General features: G+C 50.9%; 2 protein-coding genes across 2 annotated transcripts in view; one reads left to right on the top strand and one right to left on the bottom strand.

The window, feature by feature from the left end:
* Positions 1–862: 862 nt before the first annotated feature.
* ZNHIT1 (zinc finger HIT-type containing 1) lies at positions 863–8,164 on the bottom strand. The gene is made up of 5 exons (XM_030970705.1): positions 8,110–8,164; positions 6,279–6,449; positions 3,521–3,600; positions 2,511–2,680; positions 863–1,163 (listed from the first exon to the last, which is right to left on the bottom strand). The coding sequence occupies exons 1-5, from the start codon at positions 8,129–8,131 to the stop codon at positions 1,142–1,144; spliced, it is 465 nt and encodes a 154-aa protein (XP_030826565.1). The 5' UTR covers positions 8,132–8,164; the 3' UTR covers positions 863–1,141.
* A 305-nt stretch (positions 8,165–8,469) lies between these two features.
* LOC115916965 (multifunctional procollagen lysine hydroxylase and glycosyltransferase LH3-like) overlaps positions 8,470–18,993 on the top strand; it is a 34,530-nt gene continuing 24,006 nt past the window's right edge. Inside the window, 6 exon segments of the mRNA XM_030970700.1 lie at positions 8,470–8,884; positions 9,206–9,234; positions 9,337–9,396; positions 13,863–13,999; positions 17,853–17,996; positions 17,998–18,016. Of these exon segments, the coding sequence (XP_030826560.1) occupies positions 8,470–8,884; positions 9,206–9,234; positions 9,337–9,396; positions 13,863–13,999; positions 17,853–17,996; positions 17,998–18,016 (804 nt within the window).

Genomic DNA, 18,993 nt, shown 5'->3' with positions numbered 1-18,993 from the left:
TCATTATCCCCACAGCTGCAGGCGGCCTCGCCCCGCCCCAAGGGGTGGAGCCAATTCTGATTGGCTGCTGAGGGACGGCGCCCTGGTGACGTCACAGGAGGCGGAGCCTGGACAACACAAGGGGATTTGGGGGCGGGGCTTGGACCAAAGGGGCGGGGCTTGGACCAGATGATGGGACTTTGGTTGGGGGGTGTGGCTTGACCCTAAAATGGGCGTGGCTTGGATTTGTGGGTGGGGCTTTGCCCTAAAGGGGGTGTGGCTTACCCAGAAAGGGGCGTGGTTTGAATTTGTGGGCGTGACTTGGCCCTAAAATGGGCGTGGCTTGGCCCGGGGCGGGGCCCCAGCAGCCAATAGGATGCCGACTCTCACAAAGGGGCGGAGCCCTCAGGGAACGTTCGTCCAATCAGAGCCCAGGGCGGCCATCTTGGACCAATGGCGGCGCAGCTCCGCCCTCAAGGGGCGGGGTCACGGTTCCCGCTCGTTTCTCCCGCAATTTTTCCCGATTTTCCCGTTTTTTCCCCTCTTCCCGAGGCCCCGCCCCCTTCCCCGGACCCCGCCCCCTCTCCTGTAGCTCCTCCCACCTCCCCAAATAAAGTCGATCCCAAAGATTTTGGTAGGAAAAAGTCAGATTTTGGTTCAAACCGGGCCCGGCCGCCATCTTGGGGGTGGGTGGGGCCATGGCGGCCATTTTGTGGGTGTGGTCATGGAAGCCATCTTGGGGGTGGTGCTATGGCCGCCATTTTGTGGGTGTGGCCATGTTGGGGGTGGAGTCATGGCAGCCATTTTGTGGGTGGGGCCATGGTGGCCATTTTATGGGCATGGACATGGCGGCCATCTTGGGGGTGGGGCCATGGCAGCCATCTTGGGGTGGATTTGTGGTGGCCATTTTGTAGGCGTGGTCATGGTGGCCATCTTAGGGGTGGAGCCAAAGCAGCCATTTTGGGGGTGTGGCCATGTTGGTGGTGGAGTCACGGCAGCCATCTTGGGGTGGGACCATGGCGGCCATCTTGGGGGGGGTGGAACCGTGGCAGCCATTTTAGGGGCGGGGCCAAAACAAGACGCGCTCACGGCGGCCATTTTGGGGCGGCATCAGGGCAGCCATGTTGTGGGCGTGGCCACATCAGCCATATTGGGGGCGGAGTCACACCGTCCACTTCAGGCACCTGTGGGGGAGGGGAGGGAAAGGTCAGAGGTCAACAGGGTGAGACCCCTCCCCCCCAAGACCTCGGAGTCCCAATCTCAGGCAAAATTCCCACTGAGTTTTTCTCTTTTTTTGCTATTTTTTCCCATTTTTTTCCCATTTTTCACCATTTCCCCCATTTTTCCTATTTTCCCCATTTCCTCCTCAATTTTTCCCATTTTCCTGTAGTTTTTCGCCATTTTCCTGGGTTTTTTCCCCATTTTTTTGCTATTTTTCTCATTTTCCTGGGCTTTCCCAATTTTTTTCCCCATTTTTCCTTGCTTTACTCATTTTTTACCAAATTTTACCCTTTTTTCTTGGTTTTCCTATTTTCCTGATTTTTTTCTCACTTTCTATTGCTTTTCCCACTTTTCCACCTTTTTTTTTTCCCGATTTCCAATTTTCCCCATTTTCTCCCATGTTTTTCCTTTTCTTTTTGTTGATTTTCCCATATTTCCCATTTTTTGCCATTCTTTTCCCTTTTTTTTGCCGTTTTTTCAATTTTCCTGGATTTTTTCCCATTTTTTGTTGGTTTTCCCATTTCCCCCCATTTTTCCTGTTTTTTCCCATTTTTTCCCATTTTTCCCCATTTTTGGGCCATTTTTCCCAATTTTTTCCCTATTTTTCCCAGCTTTTCTCCCATTTTTCATAGGTTTTTTTCCTAATTTTTGTTGGTTCTCCATTTCCCATTTTCCCCCATTTTTTCCTCGTTTTTTTCCCTATTTTTTTCTGGTTTGTTACCATTTTTTGTCTATTATTCCCATTTTTTCCTTTTCCCCATTTTTTCACCGTTTTTTCCCGTTTTTTCATCCTTTTCCCTATTTTTTCCCCGTTTTCGGGGTGGATCCTGACCTGGTGTCCTGCTGGGTGCCCAGGCAGCGCGTGCAGCCCCACAGGTGACCCAGGTGTGTCCCCAAACCCATTTTTGGGCCATTTTCCCCCATTTTTCCCAGATTTTCCCCCATTTTTCACTTTTTTTTTCCTCATTTTTGTTGGTTCTCCATTTCCCATTTTCCCCCATTTTTCCTTGTTTTTTTCCCTATTTTTTTCTGGTTTGTTCCCATTTTTTGTCCATTATTCCCGTTTTTTCCCCGTTTTTCGCCGGTTTTTTTGCTCCCCCATACCTGGTGTCCTGGTGGGTGCCCAGGCAGCGCGTGCAGCCCCACAGGTGAGCCAGGTGTGTCCCCAAACCCATTTTTGGGCCGTTTTTTCCCATTTTTGGGCCATTTTTTTCCCATTTTTGGGCCGTTTTTTCCCATTTTTGGGCCGCTTTTTCCCATTTTTTTCCCGTTTTTTCACCGTTTTTCCCCGGTTTTTCGCTGCCCCCTACCTGGTGTCCTGGTGGGTGCCCAGGCAGCGCGTGCAGCAGTACCTGGCCCCGCAGGTGACGCAGGTGTAGCCCGAGGGGAAGCCGCAGACGGCGCAGAAGTGGCGCTGGGGCAGCCGGGACGGGGCAGCCCCGGCCGAGACGTAATTGGGGCCCTCGGCCGCACTCAGGTTCTGAAGGGGTTAAAAGGTAAAACTCAGCCCCAAAAATCCAGAATTCAGCCCCAAAATCAGCCCCGAAAAATCCGGGTTAAAATCAAAAACTCAGTCCGAAAAATCCGGAATTCAGCTTCAAAATCAGCCCCAAAATCTGGCTGAAAATAAAAAATCCAGCCCCAAAATCCAGAATTCAGACCCAGAGTCCAGAATTCAGCTACAAAATCAGCCCCAAAAAATTCGGGTTAAAATCAAAAATTCAGACCAAAAAATCCCAAATTCAGCCCCAGAACCAGCCCCAAAATCTAGCTGAAAATAAAAAATCCAGCCCCAAAATCCAGAATTCAGATTCAGGATTCAGATCCAAAATCAGCCCCAAAAAATCCGGATTAAAATCAAAAATTCAGCCTCAAAATCCAGCCCAAATATGCAAAATTCAGCTTCAAAATTATCCCCAAAATCTGGCTGAAAATAAAAATCCAGCCCCAAAAATTTGAATTCAGCCCCAAAATCCAGAATTCAGACCCAGAGTCCAGAATTCAGCCCCAAAAAATTCAGGTTAAAATCAAAAATTCAGTCCAAAAAATCCCGAATTCAGCCTCAGAACCAGCTCCAAAATCTAGCTGAAAATAACAAAATCCAGCCCCAAAATGTAGAATTCAGCCCCAAAATCCAACCCAAAAATCCAGAATTCAGACCCAGAGTCCAGGATTCAGACCCAAAATCAGCCCCAAAAAAAAACCAGGTTAAAATCACAAATCCAGCTCAAAAATCCAGAATTTAGACCCAAAATGTCTCCAAACCTCCCCAAACTTCCCCCAAATCCCCTGAAATTCCCCCAGATTTCCCAATCCCCACCTGTTCCTCCAGCAGGGCCTGGAAGTTTTTACGAAAGCGCAGCTTGAAATGATCGCCCCGAGTTTTCTTCTTCTTCTTCCCTGGGGAAAGCCAAAATTCACCCCAAAATTCAGCCCAAAATCCCATTTAAACCCCCTAAATCCCCTTTAACTCCCCCAATTCCCCCTTAACCCCCACAAATCCCCATAAATTCCCTTTAAACCCCCCAAAATCTGCCCAATTTCCCCCCAAATCCCCACTAAATCACCCCAAATCCCCTTTAAATCCCCCTTTAAACCCCCCAAATCCCCTTTAAATCCCCTTTAAACCCCCCAAATCCCCTTTAAATCCCCTTTAAATCCCCCAAATCCCCTTTAAATCCCCCCAAATCCCATTGAAATCCCCCCAAATCCCCTTTAAATCCCCTAAATCCCATTGAAATCCCCCCAAATCCCCTTTAAATCCCCTAAATCCCCTTTAAATCCCCCAAATCCCCTTTAAACCCCCCAAATCCCCTTTAAATCCCATTTAAATCCCCTATAAACCCCCCGGACCCGGCCCGGTACCAGTCTCGGCGGTGTCGCTGAAGTTCGGGAGCCGTTTCCCGGGCCGGGACCCCCCCAAATCCCCTATAAACCCCCCAAATCCCCTATAAACCCCCCAAATCCCCTATAAACCCCCCAATCCCAGCCCGGTACCGGTCTCGGCGGTGTCGCTGAAGTTGGGCAGCCCCAAATCCCATTTAAATCCCATTTAAGCCCCCCAAATCCCCTATAAACCCCCTATAAACCCCCCAAATCCCCTTTAAATCCCATTTAAATCCCCTATAAACCCCCTATAAACCCCCCAAATCCCCTTTAAATCCCCTTTAAATCCCCTATAAACCCCCTTTAAATCCCCTAAATCCCCTTTAAGCCCCAACCCCCCAACCCCCCCCCCCCCCCCCCCCCCCCCCCCCCCCCCCCCCCCCCCCCCCCCCCCCCCAAATCCCCTTTAAATCCCATTTAAATCCCCTTTAAATCCCCTAAATCCCCTTTAAACCCCCCAAACCCCTTTAAATCCCATTTAAATCCCCTATAAACCCCCCAGACCCGGCCCGGTACCGGTCTCGGCGGTGTCGCTGAAGTTGGGCAGCCCCAAATCCCATTTAAATCCCCTTTAAATCCCCTAAATCCCATTTAAATCCCATTTAAATCCCCCAAACCCCCAAACCCGGCCCGGTACCGGTCTCGGCGGTGTCACTGAAGTTGGGCAGCCGTTTCCCGGGCCGGGACCCCCCCAAATCCCCTATAAACCCCCAAATCCCCTATAAACCCCCCAATCCCAGCCTGGTACCGGTCTCGGCGGTGTCGCTGAAGTTGGGCAGCCCCAAATCCCATTTAAATCCCATTTAAGCCCCCCAAATCCCCTATAAACCCCCTATAAACCCCCCAAATCCCCTTTAAATCCCCTTTAAACCCCCCAAATCCCCTTTAAATCCCATTTAAATCCCCTACAAACCCCCTATAAACCCCCCAAATCCCCTTTAAATCCCCTTTAAATCCCCTATAAACCCCCAAATCCCCTTTAAATCCCCTTTAAACCCCCCAGACCCGGCCCGGTACCGGTCTCGGCGGTGTCGCTGAAGTTGGGCAGCCCTAAATCCCCTTTAAATCCCCTTTAAGCCCCCCAAATCCCCTTTAAATCCCCTTTAAACCCCCCAAATCCCCTTTAAATCCCCTTTAAATCCCCTTTAAACCCCCCAAATCCTACTTAAATCCCCTTTAAATCCCCCAAACCCCCCAATCCCGGGCCGGTACCGGTCTTGGCGGAGTCGCTGAAGTTCGGGAGCCGTTTCCCGGGCCGGGACCCCCCCAAATCCCCTATAAACCCCCCAAATCCCCTGTAAACCCCCCAATCCCAGCCCGGTACCGGTCTCGGCGGTGTCGCTGAAGTTGGGCAGCCCCAAATCCCATTTAAATCCCATTTAAATCCCCCAAATCCCCTATAAACCCCCTATAAACCCCCAAATCCCCTTTAAATCCCCTTTAAACCCCCCAAATCCCCTTTAAATCCCCTTTAAACCCCCCAAATCCCCTTTAAATCCCATTTAAATCCCCTATAAACCCCCTATAAACCCCCCAAATCCCCTTTAAATCCCCTTTAAATCCCCTATAAACCCCCTATAAACCCCCAAATCCCCTTTAAATCCCCTTTAAATCCCCTATAAACCCCCCAAATCCCATTTAAATCCCCTTTAAACTCCCCAGACCCGGCCCGGTACCGGTCTCGGCGGTGTCGCTGAAGTTGGGCAGCCCCAAATCCCCTTTAAATCCCCCAAATCCCATTTAAATCCCCCAAACCCCCCAATCCCGGGCCGGTACCGGTCTCGGCAGTGTCGCTGAAGTTGGGCAGCCCCAAATCCCATTTGAATCCCCTTTAAACCCCCCAAATCCCCTTTAAATCCCATTTAAATCCCCTATAAACCCCCTATAAACCCCCCAAATCCCCTTTAAATCCCCTTTAAATCCCCTATAAACCCCCTATAAAGCCCCCAAATCCCCTTTAAATCCCCTTTAAATCCCCTATAAACCCCCTTTAAACCCCCCAAATCCCCTTTAAATCCCCTTTAAATCCCCTATAAACCCCCTATAAACCCCCCAAATCCCATTTAAATCCCCTATAAACCCCCCAGTCCCGGCCCGGTACCGGTCTCGGCGGTGTCGCTGAAGTTGGGCAGCCCCAAATCCCATTTAAATCCCATTTAAACCCCCCAAACCCCCCAGTCCCGGGCCGGTACCGGTCTCGGCGGTGTCGCTGAAGTTCGGCAGCCGTTTCCCGGGCCGGGGCAGCCCCGCCTGCGGATCGTCGCCGAAGTTGTCGTTCTCCAGCGCCTCCAGCTGCCGGTGCAGCCGCCGCTGCCGCGCGGGAGCGTCCAGGACCCGCCGGGGACCCCCCTCGGGAACGCGGGCTGGGGACATCCAAAAAAACCCGGGAATTTACCCCAAATAACCCCGAAAAAATCCGAAATTCCCCAAAAAACCCCGAATTTTCCACAAAAAAACCCCAAAAATCGGGATTTTTCTGGATTTTTCTGAGGCGGATTGAGCCCGTCCAGGACCCGCCGGGGACCCCCCTCGGGAACGCGGGCTGGGGGAAATCCAAAAAAACCCGGGAATTTACCCCAAAAAACCCCGAAAAAATCCGAAATTCCCCAAAAAACCCCGAATTTTCCACAAAAAAAACTCAAAAATCGGGATTTTTCTGGATTTTTCTGGGGCGGATTGAGCCCGTCCAGGACCCGCCTCGGGAACGCGGACTGGGGGAAAACGGGTCAGGGGGGACCCCGAAATTCGGGGATCCAAAAAAAATCCCGAAAATTCCTGAAAAAAGCCCGATTTTTCCACAAAAAAACCTCAAAAATCGGGATTTTTCTGGATTTTTCTGAGGCGGATTGAGCCCGTCCAGGAGCCGGGCTGGGGGAAACGGCTCAGGGGGGACCCCGGAATTCGGGGATCCAAAAAAACCCGGGAATTTACCCCAAAAAACCCCGAAAAAATCCGAAATTCCCCAAAAAATCCCCGAATTTTCCACAAAAAACCCTCAAAAATCGGGATTTTTCTGGATTTTTCTGAGGCGGATTGAGCCCATCCAGGATCCGGGCTGGGGGAAACGGGTCAGGGGGACCCCGAAATTCGGGGATCCAAAAAAATCCGGGAATTTACCCCAAAAAACCCCGAAAAAATCCGAAATTCCCCCAAAAAAACCCCGAATTTTCCACAAAAAAACCCTCAAAAATCGGGATTTTTCTGGATTTTTCTGAGGCGGATTGAGCCCGTCCAGGAGCCGGGCTGGGGGGAAACGGGTCAGGGGGGACCCCGAAATTCGGGAATCCCGAAAAATCGGGAATTTACCCCAAAAAACCCCCAAAAAATCCGAAATTCCCCCAAAAAACCCCCGATTTTTCCACAAAAAAAACCCCAAAATCGGGATTTTTCTAGGGTGGATTGAGCCCGTCCAGGAATTAATGGACGGAAAAAATCCCGGGAATTAATGAAAAAAACAAATCAAAAAATATACCCTGAAAACTTGAGAATTTACTCCCAAAAAATCGGGCATTTACCCCCCAAAAATTGGGAATTTAGCCCCCAAAAAATCGGGAATTTCCCCCCCAAAAATGGGGCATTTATCCCGAAAATTCGAGAATTTATCCCGAAAAATCAGGAACTTAGCCCATAAAAAAACTGGGAATCTCCCCCAAATAAAAATTCGGGAATTACCAAAAAAAAAAAAAAAAAATTCCGGGAATTAACAAAAAAACCCTTGGCAATTTTCGGAAAAAAAAAAAAAAAGGGGGGGAAGTAGCCACAAAAAAAAAAAAAAAACAAAACCAAAAAAACCCCTGGGAATTCTTAAAAACCGGGAGCCCAAAATCAACCCCGGGACCCCCGAACCGAACCCGGGATCCCCAAAACAGAACCGGGACCCCCCAAATCAACCCCGGGACCCCCGAACCGGCCCCGGGACCCCCCAAACCAACCCGGGACCCCCCAAACCAACCCTGGAGCCCCAAAATCAACCCCGGGACCCCAAAACCAAGCCCGGGACCCGCCGGGCCCCTCCGCCCTCACCCGACGTTTTCTTCTCCCCCATCGTGAGGCGACTTCCGGTCGGCCGCCCTTCACTTCCGCCCTCTCCGCCGCCATCTTCCGCTCCCCGCCCCGCTCCACTTCCGCCCTCAACCCTCCGCCGCCATCTTGAGCGCGGCGTGGGAAAGCCCCGCCCCTATTTTCGCCATATTTGGTGTGGCGCTCAGGAAGCCACGCCCATTTTTTTCCCCCGCTCCTGGCAACGTGGCAATTCCGCTCTGGCCACGCCCCTCGGCGCTGATTGGGTGAGGGGGCGGGGATTGGCGGTGAGGCGGGCGGGGATTGGATGAGGCGCGGTGGGAGGCCACGCCCTTTGGTGTAAGCCACGCCCCCCCACGCGCCATGGCCGCGCTTGCGCTGCCGCTGCTGCTGCTGCTGCTGCTGCTGCTGGGGAGCCCCGGGAGCGCCCCCAAAAGCGGCCGGAACTGCCCCAAAAGCGGCGGGAACCCCCCAGGGACCTGCCCCGAAATTCCCCAAAATTGCCCCAAAATCCCCCCCGGGGCTGAGCCCGAAATTCCCCAAAATTGCCCCGGAAACTCCCGAAACTGCCCCGGAAATTCCGAAAATTGCCCCGAAATTCTTCAAAATTGCCCCGAAAATTCTCGAAATTGCCCCAGAAGCGACCCCGGGATTGAGGCCGGGACCGCCGCAGGGACCGACCCCAAAAATGCCGAAAATTGCCCCGAAAATGCCGAAAATTGCCCCGAAAATGCCGAAAATTGCCCCGAAAATGAACCCGGGAGCGACCCTGAGGATGGTGAGTGGGGGAGGGGCAGGGGAGGGGTCAGGGGAGGGGCCAAAGGTCAGTGGGAGGGGCCAGGCGTCACTCTGTGGTCACTCATTGGTCAGTGGTCACTCAGCGGTCACTCAGTGGTCAGTGGTCAGTGGTCACTCAGTGGTCAGTGGTCACTCAGTGGTCACTCAGTGGTCACTCAGTGGTCAGTGGTCACTCAGTGGTCACTCAGTGGTCAGTGGTCACTCTGTCCAGGCCTGCTCGTTCTCACGGTGGCCACAGAGGTGACTGATGGGTGGGTCAGTGGTCAGTGGTCACTCAGTGGTCAGTGGTCACTCTATCCAGGGCTCCTGGTTCTCACGGTGGCCACAGAGGTGAGGGTGTCAGTGTATCAGTGGTCACTCAGTGGTCAGTGGTCACTCAGCGGTCAGTGGTCACTCTGTCCAGGCCTGCTCGTTCTCACGGTGGCCACAGAGGTGACCGATGGCTACCGGCGCTTCCTGCGCTCCGCCCACGCCTTCAACTACAGCGTGAAGGTAGGGGCGGGGCCAAATGGGGGGCGGGGCTAAAGGGGGAGGGGCTAAAGGGGCGGTGCTAAAAGGGGCGGGGCCTAGGGGGATGGGGCGGTGCTAAAGGGGCAGGGCTTCAAGTACAGCATGAAGGTAGGGGCGGAGCTAAAGGGGGCGGGGCTAAAGGGGGTGGGGCCAAATGGGGCAGGGCTAAAGGACTGGGGCGGGGCTAAGGGGGCAGGGCTACAACTACAGTGCACAGGTAAGGGGCGGGGCTAAAGAGGATGGGGCGGGGCTAAAGGGGCAGGGCTGCAACTACAGTGTACAGGTAAGGGGTGGGGCTAAAGGGGGCGGGGCTACGGGGGGTGGGGCTAAGGGGGCAGGGCTCCAACTACGGCGTGCGGGTGTGGGCGGGGCTGCAGAGATGGGGCGGGGTAAAGGGCTGGGGGCGGGGCTTCGATTACAGCACACAGGTGAGGGGCGGGGCTACACGGGGGCGGGGCTAAAGGGGATAAGGCGGGGCTACAACTACAGTGTGCAGGTAATGGGGCGTGGCTAAGGGATGGGGTGGGGCTAAAGGGGGTGGGGCAATGGGGAGGGGCCAAAGGGATGGGGCGGGGCTTCAAATACCACATTCAGATGGGGAGGGGCTAGAGGGGCGGGGCTAAAGGGGGAGGGGCTTCAACTTCAGCATCCAGGTGGGGGAGGGGCTAAACAGAGGGGGCGGGCTTAAAGGGCTTGGGGAGGGGCGGGTTTTGCCGTTTTTTCACCGTTTTTTCCCATTTTTTAACATTTTTCCCAAAATCTGGTTTTTTCTCCCCAAACCCTGGGGCTGGGCCGGCGCTGGCAGGGGAGGGGACACAGCAGAATTTCCCCATTTTTTGGTCGTTTTTTGCCCGTTTTTCTCCATTTTTTCCTCATTTTTTCCCCATTTTTTCACCGTTTTTCACCGTTTTTTCCCATTTTTTCCCATTTTTCCCAAAATCTGTTTTTTTCTCCCCAGACTCTGGGCCTGGGCCGGCGCTGGCGGGGGAGGGGACACAGAAGAATTTCCCCATTTTTTGGCCGTTTTTTCTCCATTTTTTGGCCGTTTTTTCCCCATTTTTTCCCCATTTTTCACCATTTTTTCACCGTTTTTTCCCATTTTTTAACATTTTTCCCAAAATCTCGGTTTTTCCACCCAAACTCTGAGCCTGGGGACATCAGGGACACAGCAGAATTTCCCCATTTTTTGCTGTTTTCTTTGCTCTTTTTTGGGCCATTTTTTGGCCATTTTTCACCATTTTTCACGCAATTTTTAATATTTTTCTTTTTCTTCCCAAATTTCCCTTTTTTCCACCCAAAACCCTGGGCCTGGGGACATCAGGGACACAGCAGAATTTCCCCGTTTTTTCGCCGTTTTTTCGCCGTTTTTTCGCCGTTTTTTCGCAGTTTTTTCACCGTTTTTTCGCCGTTTTTTCACCTTTTTTCCCGTTTTTTCCCGTTTTCACCAAAATCTCGGTTTTTCTCCCCAGACGCTGGGGCTGGGCCGGCGCTGGCGGGGGAGGGGACACAGAAGAATTTCCCCATTTTTTGGCCGTTTTTCACCGTTTTTTCCCATTTTTTCACCGTTTTTTCCCATTTTTTAACATTTTTCCCAAAATCTCAGTTTTTCCACCCAAACTCTGAGCCTGGGGACATCAGGGACACAGCAGAATTTCCCCATTTTTTCCCCATTTTTTGCCCGTTTTTGGCCGTTTTTCCCCGTTTTTTCACCGTTTTTCGCCGTTTTTCCCCGTTTTTTCCCGTTTTTTCCCGTTTTCACCAAAATCTGGGTTTTTCTCCCCAGACGCTGGGCCTGGGCCGGCGCTGGCGGGGGAGGGGACACAGCAGAATTTCTTCTTTTTTGGGCCATTTTTTGCCCGTTTTTTCGCCGTTTTTTCGCCGTTTTTTCACCGTTTTTCACCATTTTTTCACCATTTTTCCCGTTTTTTCCCATTTTTCACCAAAATCTGGGTTTTTCTCCCCAGACGCTGGGGCTGGGCCGGCGCTGGCGAGGCAGGGAACACAGCAGAATTTCTCCTTTTTTGGGCCATTTTTTGCCCGTTTTTTCACCGTTTTTTCACCGTTTTTTCACCATTTTTTCACCGTTTTTTCCCCGTTTTTCCCCGTTTTTTCCCGTTTTCCCAAAATCTCGGTTTTTGTCCCCAAACGCTGGGCCTGGGCCGGCGCTGGCGGGGGAGGGGACACAGAAGAACTTCTCCTTTTTTGGGCCATTTTTTGGCCGTTGTTTGGCCGTTTTTTCACCATTTTTTCACCGTTTTTTCCCGTTTTTTCCCATTTTCACCAAAATCTGGGTTTTTCTCCCCAGACGCTGGGGCTGGGCCAGCGCTGGCGAGGCAGGGAACACAGCAGAATTTCTCCTTTTTTGGGCCGTTTTTTGCCCGTTTTTTCGCCGTTTTTTCACCGTTTTTTCCCGTTTTTTCCCGTTTTCACCAAAATCTGGGTTTTTTTCCCCAGACGCTGGGCCTGGGCCGGTGCTGGCGGGGCAGGGGACACAGCAGAATTTCTCCTTTTTTGGGCCGTTGTTTGGCCATTTTTTGGCCAATTTTTGGCCGTTTTTTCACCGTTTTTCACCGTTTTTTCCCATTTTTCCCAAAATCTCGGTTTTTCTCCCCAGACGCTGGGGCTGGGCCGGCACTGGCGGGGGAGGGGACACAGCAGAATTTCTCCTTTTTTGGGCCGTTTTTCGCCATTTTTTGGCCGTTTTTTCGCCTTTTTTCACCGTTTTTCACTGTTTTTTCCCGTTTTTTCCCGTTTTCACCAAAATCTGGGTTTTTTTCCCCAGACGCTGGGCCTGGGCCGGCGCTGGCGGGGGAGGGGACACAGCAGAATTTCTCCTTTTTTGGGCCGTTTTTCGCCATTTTTTGGCCAATTTTTGGCCGTTTTTTGGCCGTTTTTTCGCCCTTTTTTCCCGTTTTTTCCCCATTTTTCACCGTTTTTCACCGTTTTTTCCCGTTTTCACCAAAATCTGGGTTTTTCTCCCCAGACTCTGGGCCTGGGCCGGCGCTGGCGGGGCAGGGAACACAGCAGAATTTCTCCTTTTTTGGGCCATTTTTTGCCCGTTTTTTCGCCGTTTTTTCACCGTTTTTTGCCGTTTTTTCACCGTTTTTTCACCGTTTTTCACTGTTTTTTCCCGTTTTTTCCCATTTTTCCCAAAATCTCGTTTTTTCTCCCCAGACTCTGGGCCTGGGCCGGCGCTGGCGGGGGAGGGGACACAGCAGAATTTCTCCTTTTTTGGGCCATTTTTTGGCCGTTTTTTCCCCGTTTTTTCCCCATTTTTCACCGTTTTTTCCCGTTTTTTCCCGTTTTCACCAAAATCTGGGTTTTTCTCCCCAGACGCTGGGGCTGGGCCGGCGCTGGCGGGGCGGGGACACAGAAGAACTTCTCCTTTTTTGGGCCATTTTTTGGCCGTTGTTTGGCCGTTTTTTCGCCGTTTTTTCCCCATTTTTCGCCGTTTTTTCACCGTTTTTTCCCGTTTTTTCCCGTTTTCACCAAAATCTGGGTTTTTCTCCCCAGACTCTGGGGCTGGGCCGGCGCTGGCGAGGCAGGGAACACAGCAGAATTTCTCCTTTTTTGGGCCGTTTTTTGGCCGTTTTTTCGCCCTTTTTTCCCGTTTTTTCCCCATTTTTCACCGTTTTTCACCGTTTTTTCCCATTTTTCACCAAAATCTGGGTTTTTCTCCCCAGACGCTGGGCCTGGGCTGGTGCTGGCGAGGCAGGGAACACAGCAGAATTTCTCCTTTTTTGGGCCGTTTTTTGGCCGTTTTTTCGCCGTTTTTTCGCCGTTTTTTCACCGTTTTTCCCTGTTTTTTCACCGTTTTTTCCCGTTTTCACCAAAATCTGGGTTTTTCTCCCCAGACGCTGGGGCTGGGCCGGCGCTGGCGGGGGAGGGAACACAGCAGAATTTCTCCTTTTTTGGGCCATTTTTTGGCTGTTTCTCGCTGTTTTTTCACCGTTTTTCACCATTTTTCACCGTTTTTTCACCATTTTTTCACCGTTTTTCACCGTTTTTTCACCGTTTTTCACCGTTTTTTCACCGTTTTTTCCCGTTTTTTCCCGTTTTCCCAAAATCTCAGTTTTTGTCCCCAAACGCTGGGGCTGGGCCGGCGCTGGCGGGGGAGGGGACACAGCAGAATTTCTCCTTTTTTGGGCCGTTGTTTGGCCATTTTTTGGCCAATTTTTGGCCGTTTTTTGGCCGTTTTTTCGCCCTTTTTTCGCCGTTTTTCTGCCATTTTTTCGCCGTTTTTCCCCGTTTTTTCCCGTTTTCACCAAAATCTGGGTTTTTCTCCCCAGACGCTGGGGCTGGGCCAGTGCTGGCGGGGGAGGGAACACAGCAGAATTTCTCCTTTTTTGGGCCATTTTTTGCCCATTTTTCGCCGTTTTTTCGCCGTTTTTTCGCCGTTTTTCCCCGTTTTTTCCCGTTTTCACCAAAATCTGGGTTTTTCTCCCCAGACGCTGGGGCTGGGCCGGCGCTGGCGGGGCGGGGACATCGCGCGCAGCCCCGGGGGGGGGCAGAAGGTTCGGTGGCTCCGGGCGGCGCTGGAGCCGCTGCGGGGGAGGGGCGGCCTCGTCGTGCTCTTCGTCGACAGGTGCGGCGATTTGGGGCGAAAAACCGGGATTTTGGGCAAAACGGGAATTTGGGGGAAAAACGGGAATTTGGGGGGAAAAATGGGAATTTTGGGGAGAAAATCCAGGATTTTGCGGGGAAAATCTGGGATTTTGGGGAGAAATTTTGGGGGAAAACTCAGGATATTTGGGGAGAAATTTGAGCAAAAATTCAGGAATTTTGGGGGAAATTTTGGGGGGAAATCTGGGGATTTGGGGAAAAATGGGAATTTGGGGGCAAAATGGGGATTTTGGGGGAAAAAACGGGGTTTTGGGGGATTTGGGGGAAAATTCAGGAATTTTGGGGGAATTTTGGGGGAAAATTTGGGAATTTGGGGAAAATTTTGGGGGCAAATTCAGGAATTTTGGGGGGGAAATTCACAAATTTTGGGGGAATTTTGGGGGGAAATTCAGGAATTTTGGGGGAATTTTGGGGGGAAATCTGGGGATTTTGGGAAAAATGGGGATTTGGGGGAAAATGGGGATTTGGGGATGAAATTTGGGGGGAAATTCAGGAATTTTTGGGGGGAAAATCGGGAATTTTGGGGGGAAATTTGGGCAAAAATTCAGGAATTGTGGGGAAATTTTGGGGGGAAATCTGGGGATTTTGGGAAAATGGGAATTTGGGGGAAAATGGGGATTTTGGGGGGAAAATTTAGGGGAAAATTCAGGAATTTGGGGGGAAAATTCAGGAATTTTTGGAGGGAAATTCACAAATTTTTGGGAGAAATTTTGGGGGGAAATTCAGGAATTTTGGGGGGAAATCTGGGGATTTTGGGAAAATGGGAATTTTGGGGAGAAAAATGGGATTTTGGGGGATTTGGGGGGAAAATTCAGGAATTTTGGGGGAATTTTGGGGGGAAATCTGGGGATTTGGGGAAAAATGGGGATTTTGGGGTGAAAATTGGGACTTTTGGGGGAAAATTCAGGAATTCTGGGGGGAAAATTTGGAATTTGGGGGGAAAATAGGGATTTGGGGGGAAAATGGGATTTTGGGGGTGAATTTGGGGTTATTTGAAGGTGATTTTTGGGTTGATTTTGACCATTTGGGGGGAAAAAATGGGAATTTTGGGGGGAAAAGTCAGGAATTTGGGGAAAAAAGGAAATTTGGGAGGGAAATGGGGATTTTGAGGTGATTTTGGGGGGATTTTTGGGGTGATTTTGGCCATTTTGGAGGGGATTTTTGGGATGGTTTTTGGAGTGACTTTGGGATAATTTTGGGGTGGGTTTTGGTGCATTTTTGACCATTTTTAAGGAGATTTTTGCGGTGATTTTGGGGTTTTTTTTGACCCCCAAAATTGTAACCATGAAATGGTGAATTTTGACCATTTTTTGGGGTAATTTTGGGATAGTTTTGGGGTGATCTTGGCCATTTTTTAGGGGATTTTTGAGGCAATTTTGGGATGATTTGGAGATGATTTTGGGGTGGTTTTATGAGGGAATTTGGGGTGATTTTGGGGTAATTTTGGGGTGATTTTTGGGTGTTTTTTGAGGTGATTTTGAGGTGATTTGGGGGTGATTCTGGGGTAATTTTGGGGTGGTTTTGGGGTGGTTTTTCAGGTGATTTTGGGGTAATTTTGGGGTCATTTGAAGGTGATTTTTGGGTTGATTTGGGGGTGATTTTGGGGTGGTTTCTGGGGTATTTTTGGTGTGATTTTGGGGTGATTTTGACCATTTTTGAGGGGATATTTGGGGCAATTTTGGGGGTGGTTTTTGGGGTGACTTTGGGAGTAATTTTGGCCATTTTTGAGGGGATTTTTGGGGTGATTTTAGGGGGATTTGGGGGTAATTTTGGGATAATTTTGGGGTGGTTTTGGGATGATTTTGGGGTGGTTTCTTAGGTGCTTTTGGCGTGGTTTTGGGGTCGTTTTATGGTGATTTTTGGGTTGATTTGGGCGTGATTTTGGGGTGATTTTGGCCATTTTTGGGGGTATTTTTGGGGTGTTTTTTGAGGTAATTTTGGCAATTTTTGAGGGGATTTTTGGGGCGGTTTTAGGATGATTTGGGGGTGGTTTTGGGGTGATTTTTGGGTGTTTTTTGAGGTGATTTTTGGGGCGATTTTGGGATAATTTTGGGATGATTTTTGCAGCGATTTTTGGGTGATTTTGGTTCATTTTAACCCTTTCCCTGCCAGCTACGACGTGGTGTTGGCGGCCCCGCCGCGGGAGCTGCTGGCCAAGTTCCGTGCCGGCTCCTGGGGGGGTTTGGGGCGATTTTGGGGCAATTTTGGGATCATTTTGGGGGGCTTTTGAGGTGATTTTGAGGTGATTTTTGGGTGTTTTTTGAGGTGATTTTGGGCCATTTTTGAGGGGATTTTTGGGCTGCTTGTAGGAGGATTTTGGGGTGATTTTGGGATGATTTTGGGATGATTTTGGAGATGTTTTTGGGGTGATCTTGGCCATTTTTTAGGGGATTTTTGAGGCAATTTTGGGATGATTTTGGGGTGGTTTTGGGGTGGTTTTGGGATGATTTTGGAGATGTTTTTGGGGTGATTTTGGCCATTTTTTAGGGGATTTTTGAGGCAATTTTGGGATGATTTTGGGGTGGTTTTACGAGTGAATTTGGGGTGATTTTGGCATCATTTGAAGGTGATTTTTGGGGTGAATTTGGGGTTGTTTGAAGGTGATTTTTAGGTTGATTTTGACCATTTTTTTGCCGTTTTTAACCCTTTCCCTGCCAGCTACGACGTGGCGTTCGCGGGGCTGGTTTTGGGGTGATTTTGTGTTGGTTTTTGGGGTGGTTTTTGGACTAATTTCGGCCATTTTTGGGACGGTTTTTGGGTTGATTTGGGGGTGATTTTGAGGTGATTTTGGAGACGTTTTTGGGGCGATTTTGGCCATTTTTGAGGGGATTTTTGTGGCGGTTTTGGGGGCGGTTTTTGGGGTTTTTTGGGGTGACATTTTGCCGATTTTAACCCTTTCCCTGCCAACTACGACGTGGTGTTGGCGGCCCCGCCGCGGGAGCTGCTGGCCAAGTTCCGGGCCGGCTCCTGGGGGGGTTTGGGGCGATTTTGGGGCAATTTTGGGATAATTTTGGGGGGGTTTTGAGGTGATTTTGAGGTGATTTTTGGGTGTTTTTTGAGGTGATTTTGGGCCATTTTTGAGGGGATTTTTGGGCTGCTTGTAGGAGGATTTTGGGGTAATTTTGGGATGATTTTGGGATGATTTTGGGATGATTTTGGGATGATTTTGGAGATGTTTTTGGGGTGATCTTGGCCATTTTTTAGGGGATTTTTGAGGCAATTTTGGGATGATTTTGGGGTGGTTTTGGGGTGGTTTTGGGATGATTTTGGAGATGTTTTTGGGGTGATTTTGGCCATTTTTTAGGGGATTTTTGAGGCAATTTTGGGATGATTTTGGGGTGGTTTTACGAGTGAATTTGGGGTGATTTTGGCATCATTTGAAGGTGATTTTTGGGGTGAATTTGGGGTTGTTTGAAGGTGATTTTTAGGTTGATTTTGACCAATTTTTTGCCGTTTTTAACCCTTTCCCTGCCAGCTACGACGTGGCGTTCGCGGGGGTGGTTTTGGGGTGATTTTGTGTTGGTTTTTGGGGTGGTTTTTGGACTAATTTCGGCCATTTTTGGGGCGGTTTTTGGGTTGATTTGGGGGTGATTTTGAGGTGATTTTGGAGACGTTTTTGGGGCGATTTTGGCCATTTTTGAGGGGATTTTTGTGGCGGTTTTGGGGGCGGTTTTTGGGGTTTTTTGGGGTGACATTTTGCCGATTTTAACCCTTTCCCTGCCAGCTACGACGTGGCGTTGGCGGAGGGGTTTTTGGGGTGGTTTTTGGGGTAATTTTGACCATTTTTTTGCCGATTTTAACCCTTTCCCTGCCAGCTACGACGTGGTGTTGGCGGGCCCGCCGCGGGAGCTGCTGGCCAAGTTCCGCGCCGCCGCCGGCGCCGTTGTCTTCGCCGCCGAGCGCTTCTGCTGGCCCCGCGAGGAGCTGGCGCCGCTCTACCCGCCCTGCCCGCCCGGGGAAACCCTTCCTCAACTCGGGGGAATGGGGCCGGGGATCTGGGGGGTTTGGGGGGTTTGGGGGGGTCCTGAGGGGATTTGGGGGGGATTTGGGGGGTTTTGGGGGGTCCTGAGGGGGGATTTTGGGGAATTTTGGGGGGGGTCTGGGGGGGATTTGGGGGAATTGAGGGGGGTTGGGGGGGATTTGGGGGGTTTTGGGGGGAATTGGGGGGTCTGGGGGGGATTTTGGGGGGATTTTGGGGGATTTTTGGGGGGTCTGGGGGGGAATTGGGGGTGAATTGGGGGGTCCTGAAGGGGATTTTTGGGGGTTCTGGGGGCGGATTTTGGGGGGGGATTTGGGGGGAATTTGGGGGGATTTTGGGGGGTCTGGGGGGGAATTGGGGGTCCTGTGGGGGATTTGGGGGCAATTGAGGGGGATTTTGGGGGGCATATTGGGGAATTTTGGGGGGTCCTGGGGGGGATTTTTGGGGGGCGGGATTTGGGGGAAATTGGGGGGTCGTGAAGGGATTTTGGGGAGTTTGGGGGGATTTTTGGGGGTCCTGAGGGGGATTTTGGGGGGATTTTTGGGGGGTTTGAGGGCATTTTGGGGGATTTTGGGGTGAATTGGGGGGTCCTGGGGGGGGGGTTGGGGGAATTTTGGGGGGTTTTTTGGGGGATCCTGGAGGGGATTTTGGGGGGTTTGGGGGGGTCCTGAAGGGATTTTGGGGGTTTGAAGGGGATTTTGGGGCTGATTTGGGGGGTTTTGGGGTGATTGGGGGGGGTCCTAGAGGAATTTTGGGGGGGGTTTGGGGGGTCCTGAGGGGGATTTGGGGGGATTTGGGGGGATTTTTGGATATTTTTGGGGATATTTTGGGGGGTTCTGGGGTTGATTTTTGGGGTTTTTAGGGTTCGTGGGGCTGGTTTGGGCTGATTTCTGAGGTTTTGGGGGATATTTTGGGGGTGATTTTTTGGTTTTTTGGGGTTTTTAGGGTTCGTGGGGCTGGTTTGGGGATTTTGGGGA

Source organism: Camarhynchus parvulus, unplaced genomic scaffold (genome assembly GCF_901933205.1).
Source record: "Camarhynchus parvulus unplaced genomic scaffold, STF_HiC, whole genome shotgun sequence".
NCBI classification, from domain to species: Eukaryota; Metazoa; Chordata; class Aves; order Passeriformes; family Thraupidae; genus Camarhynchus; species Camarhynchus parvulus.
The sequence above is the reverse complement of the archived record's forward strand: the minus strand, read 5'-3'. Positions and strand labels throughout refer to the sequence as shown.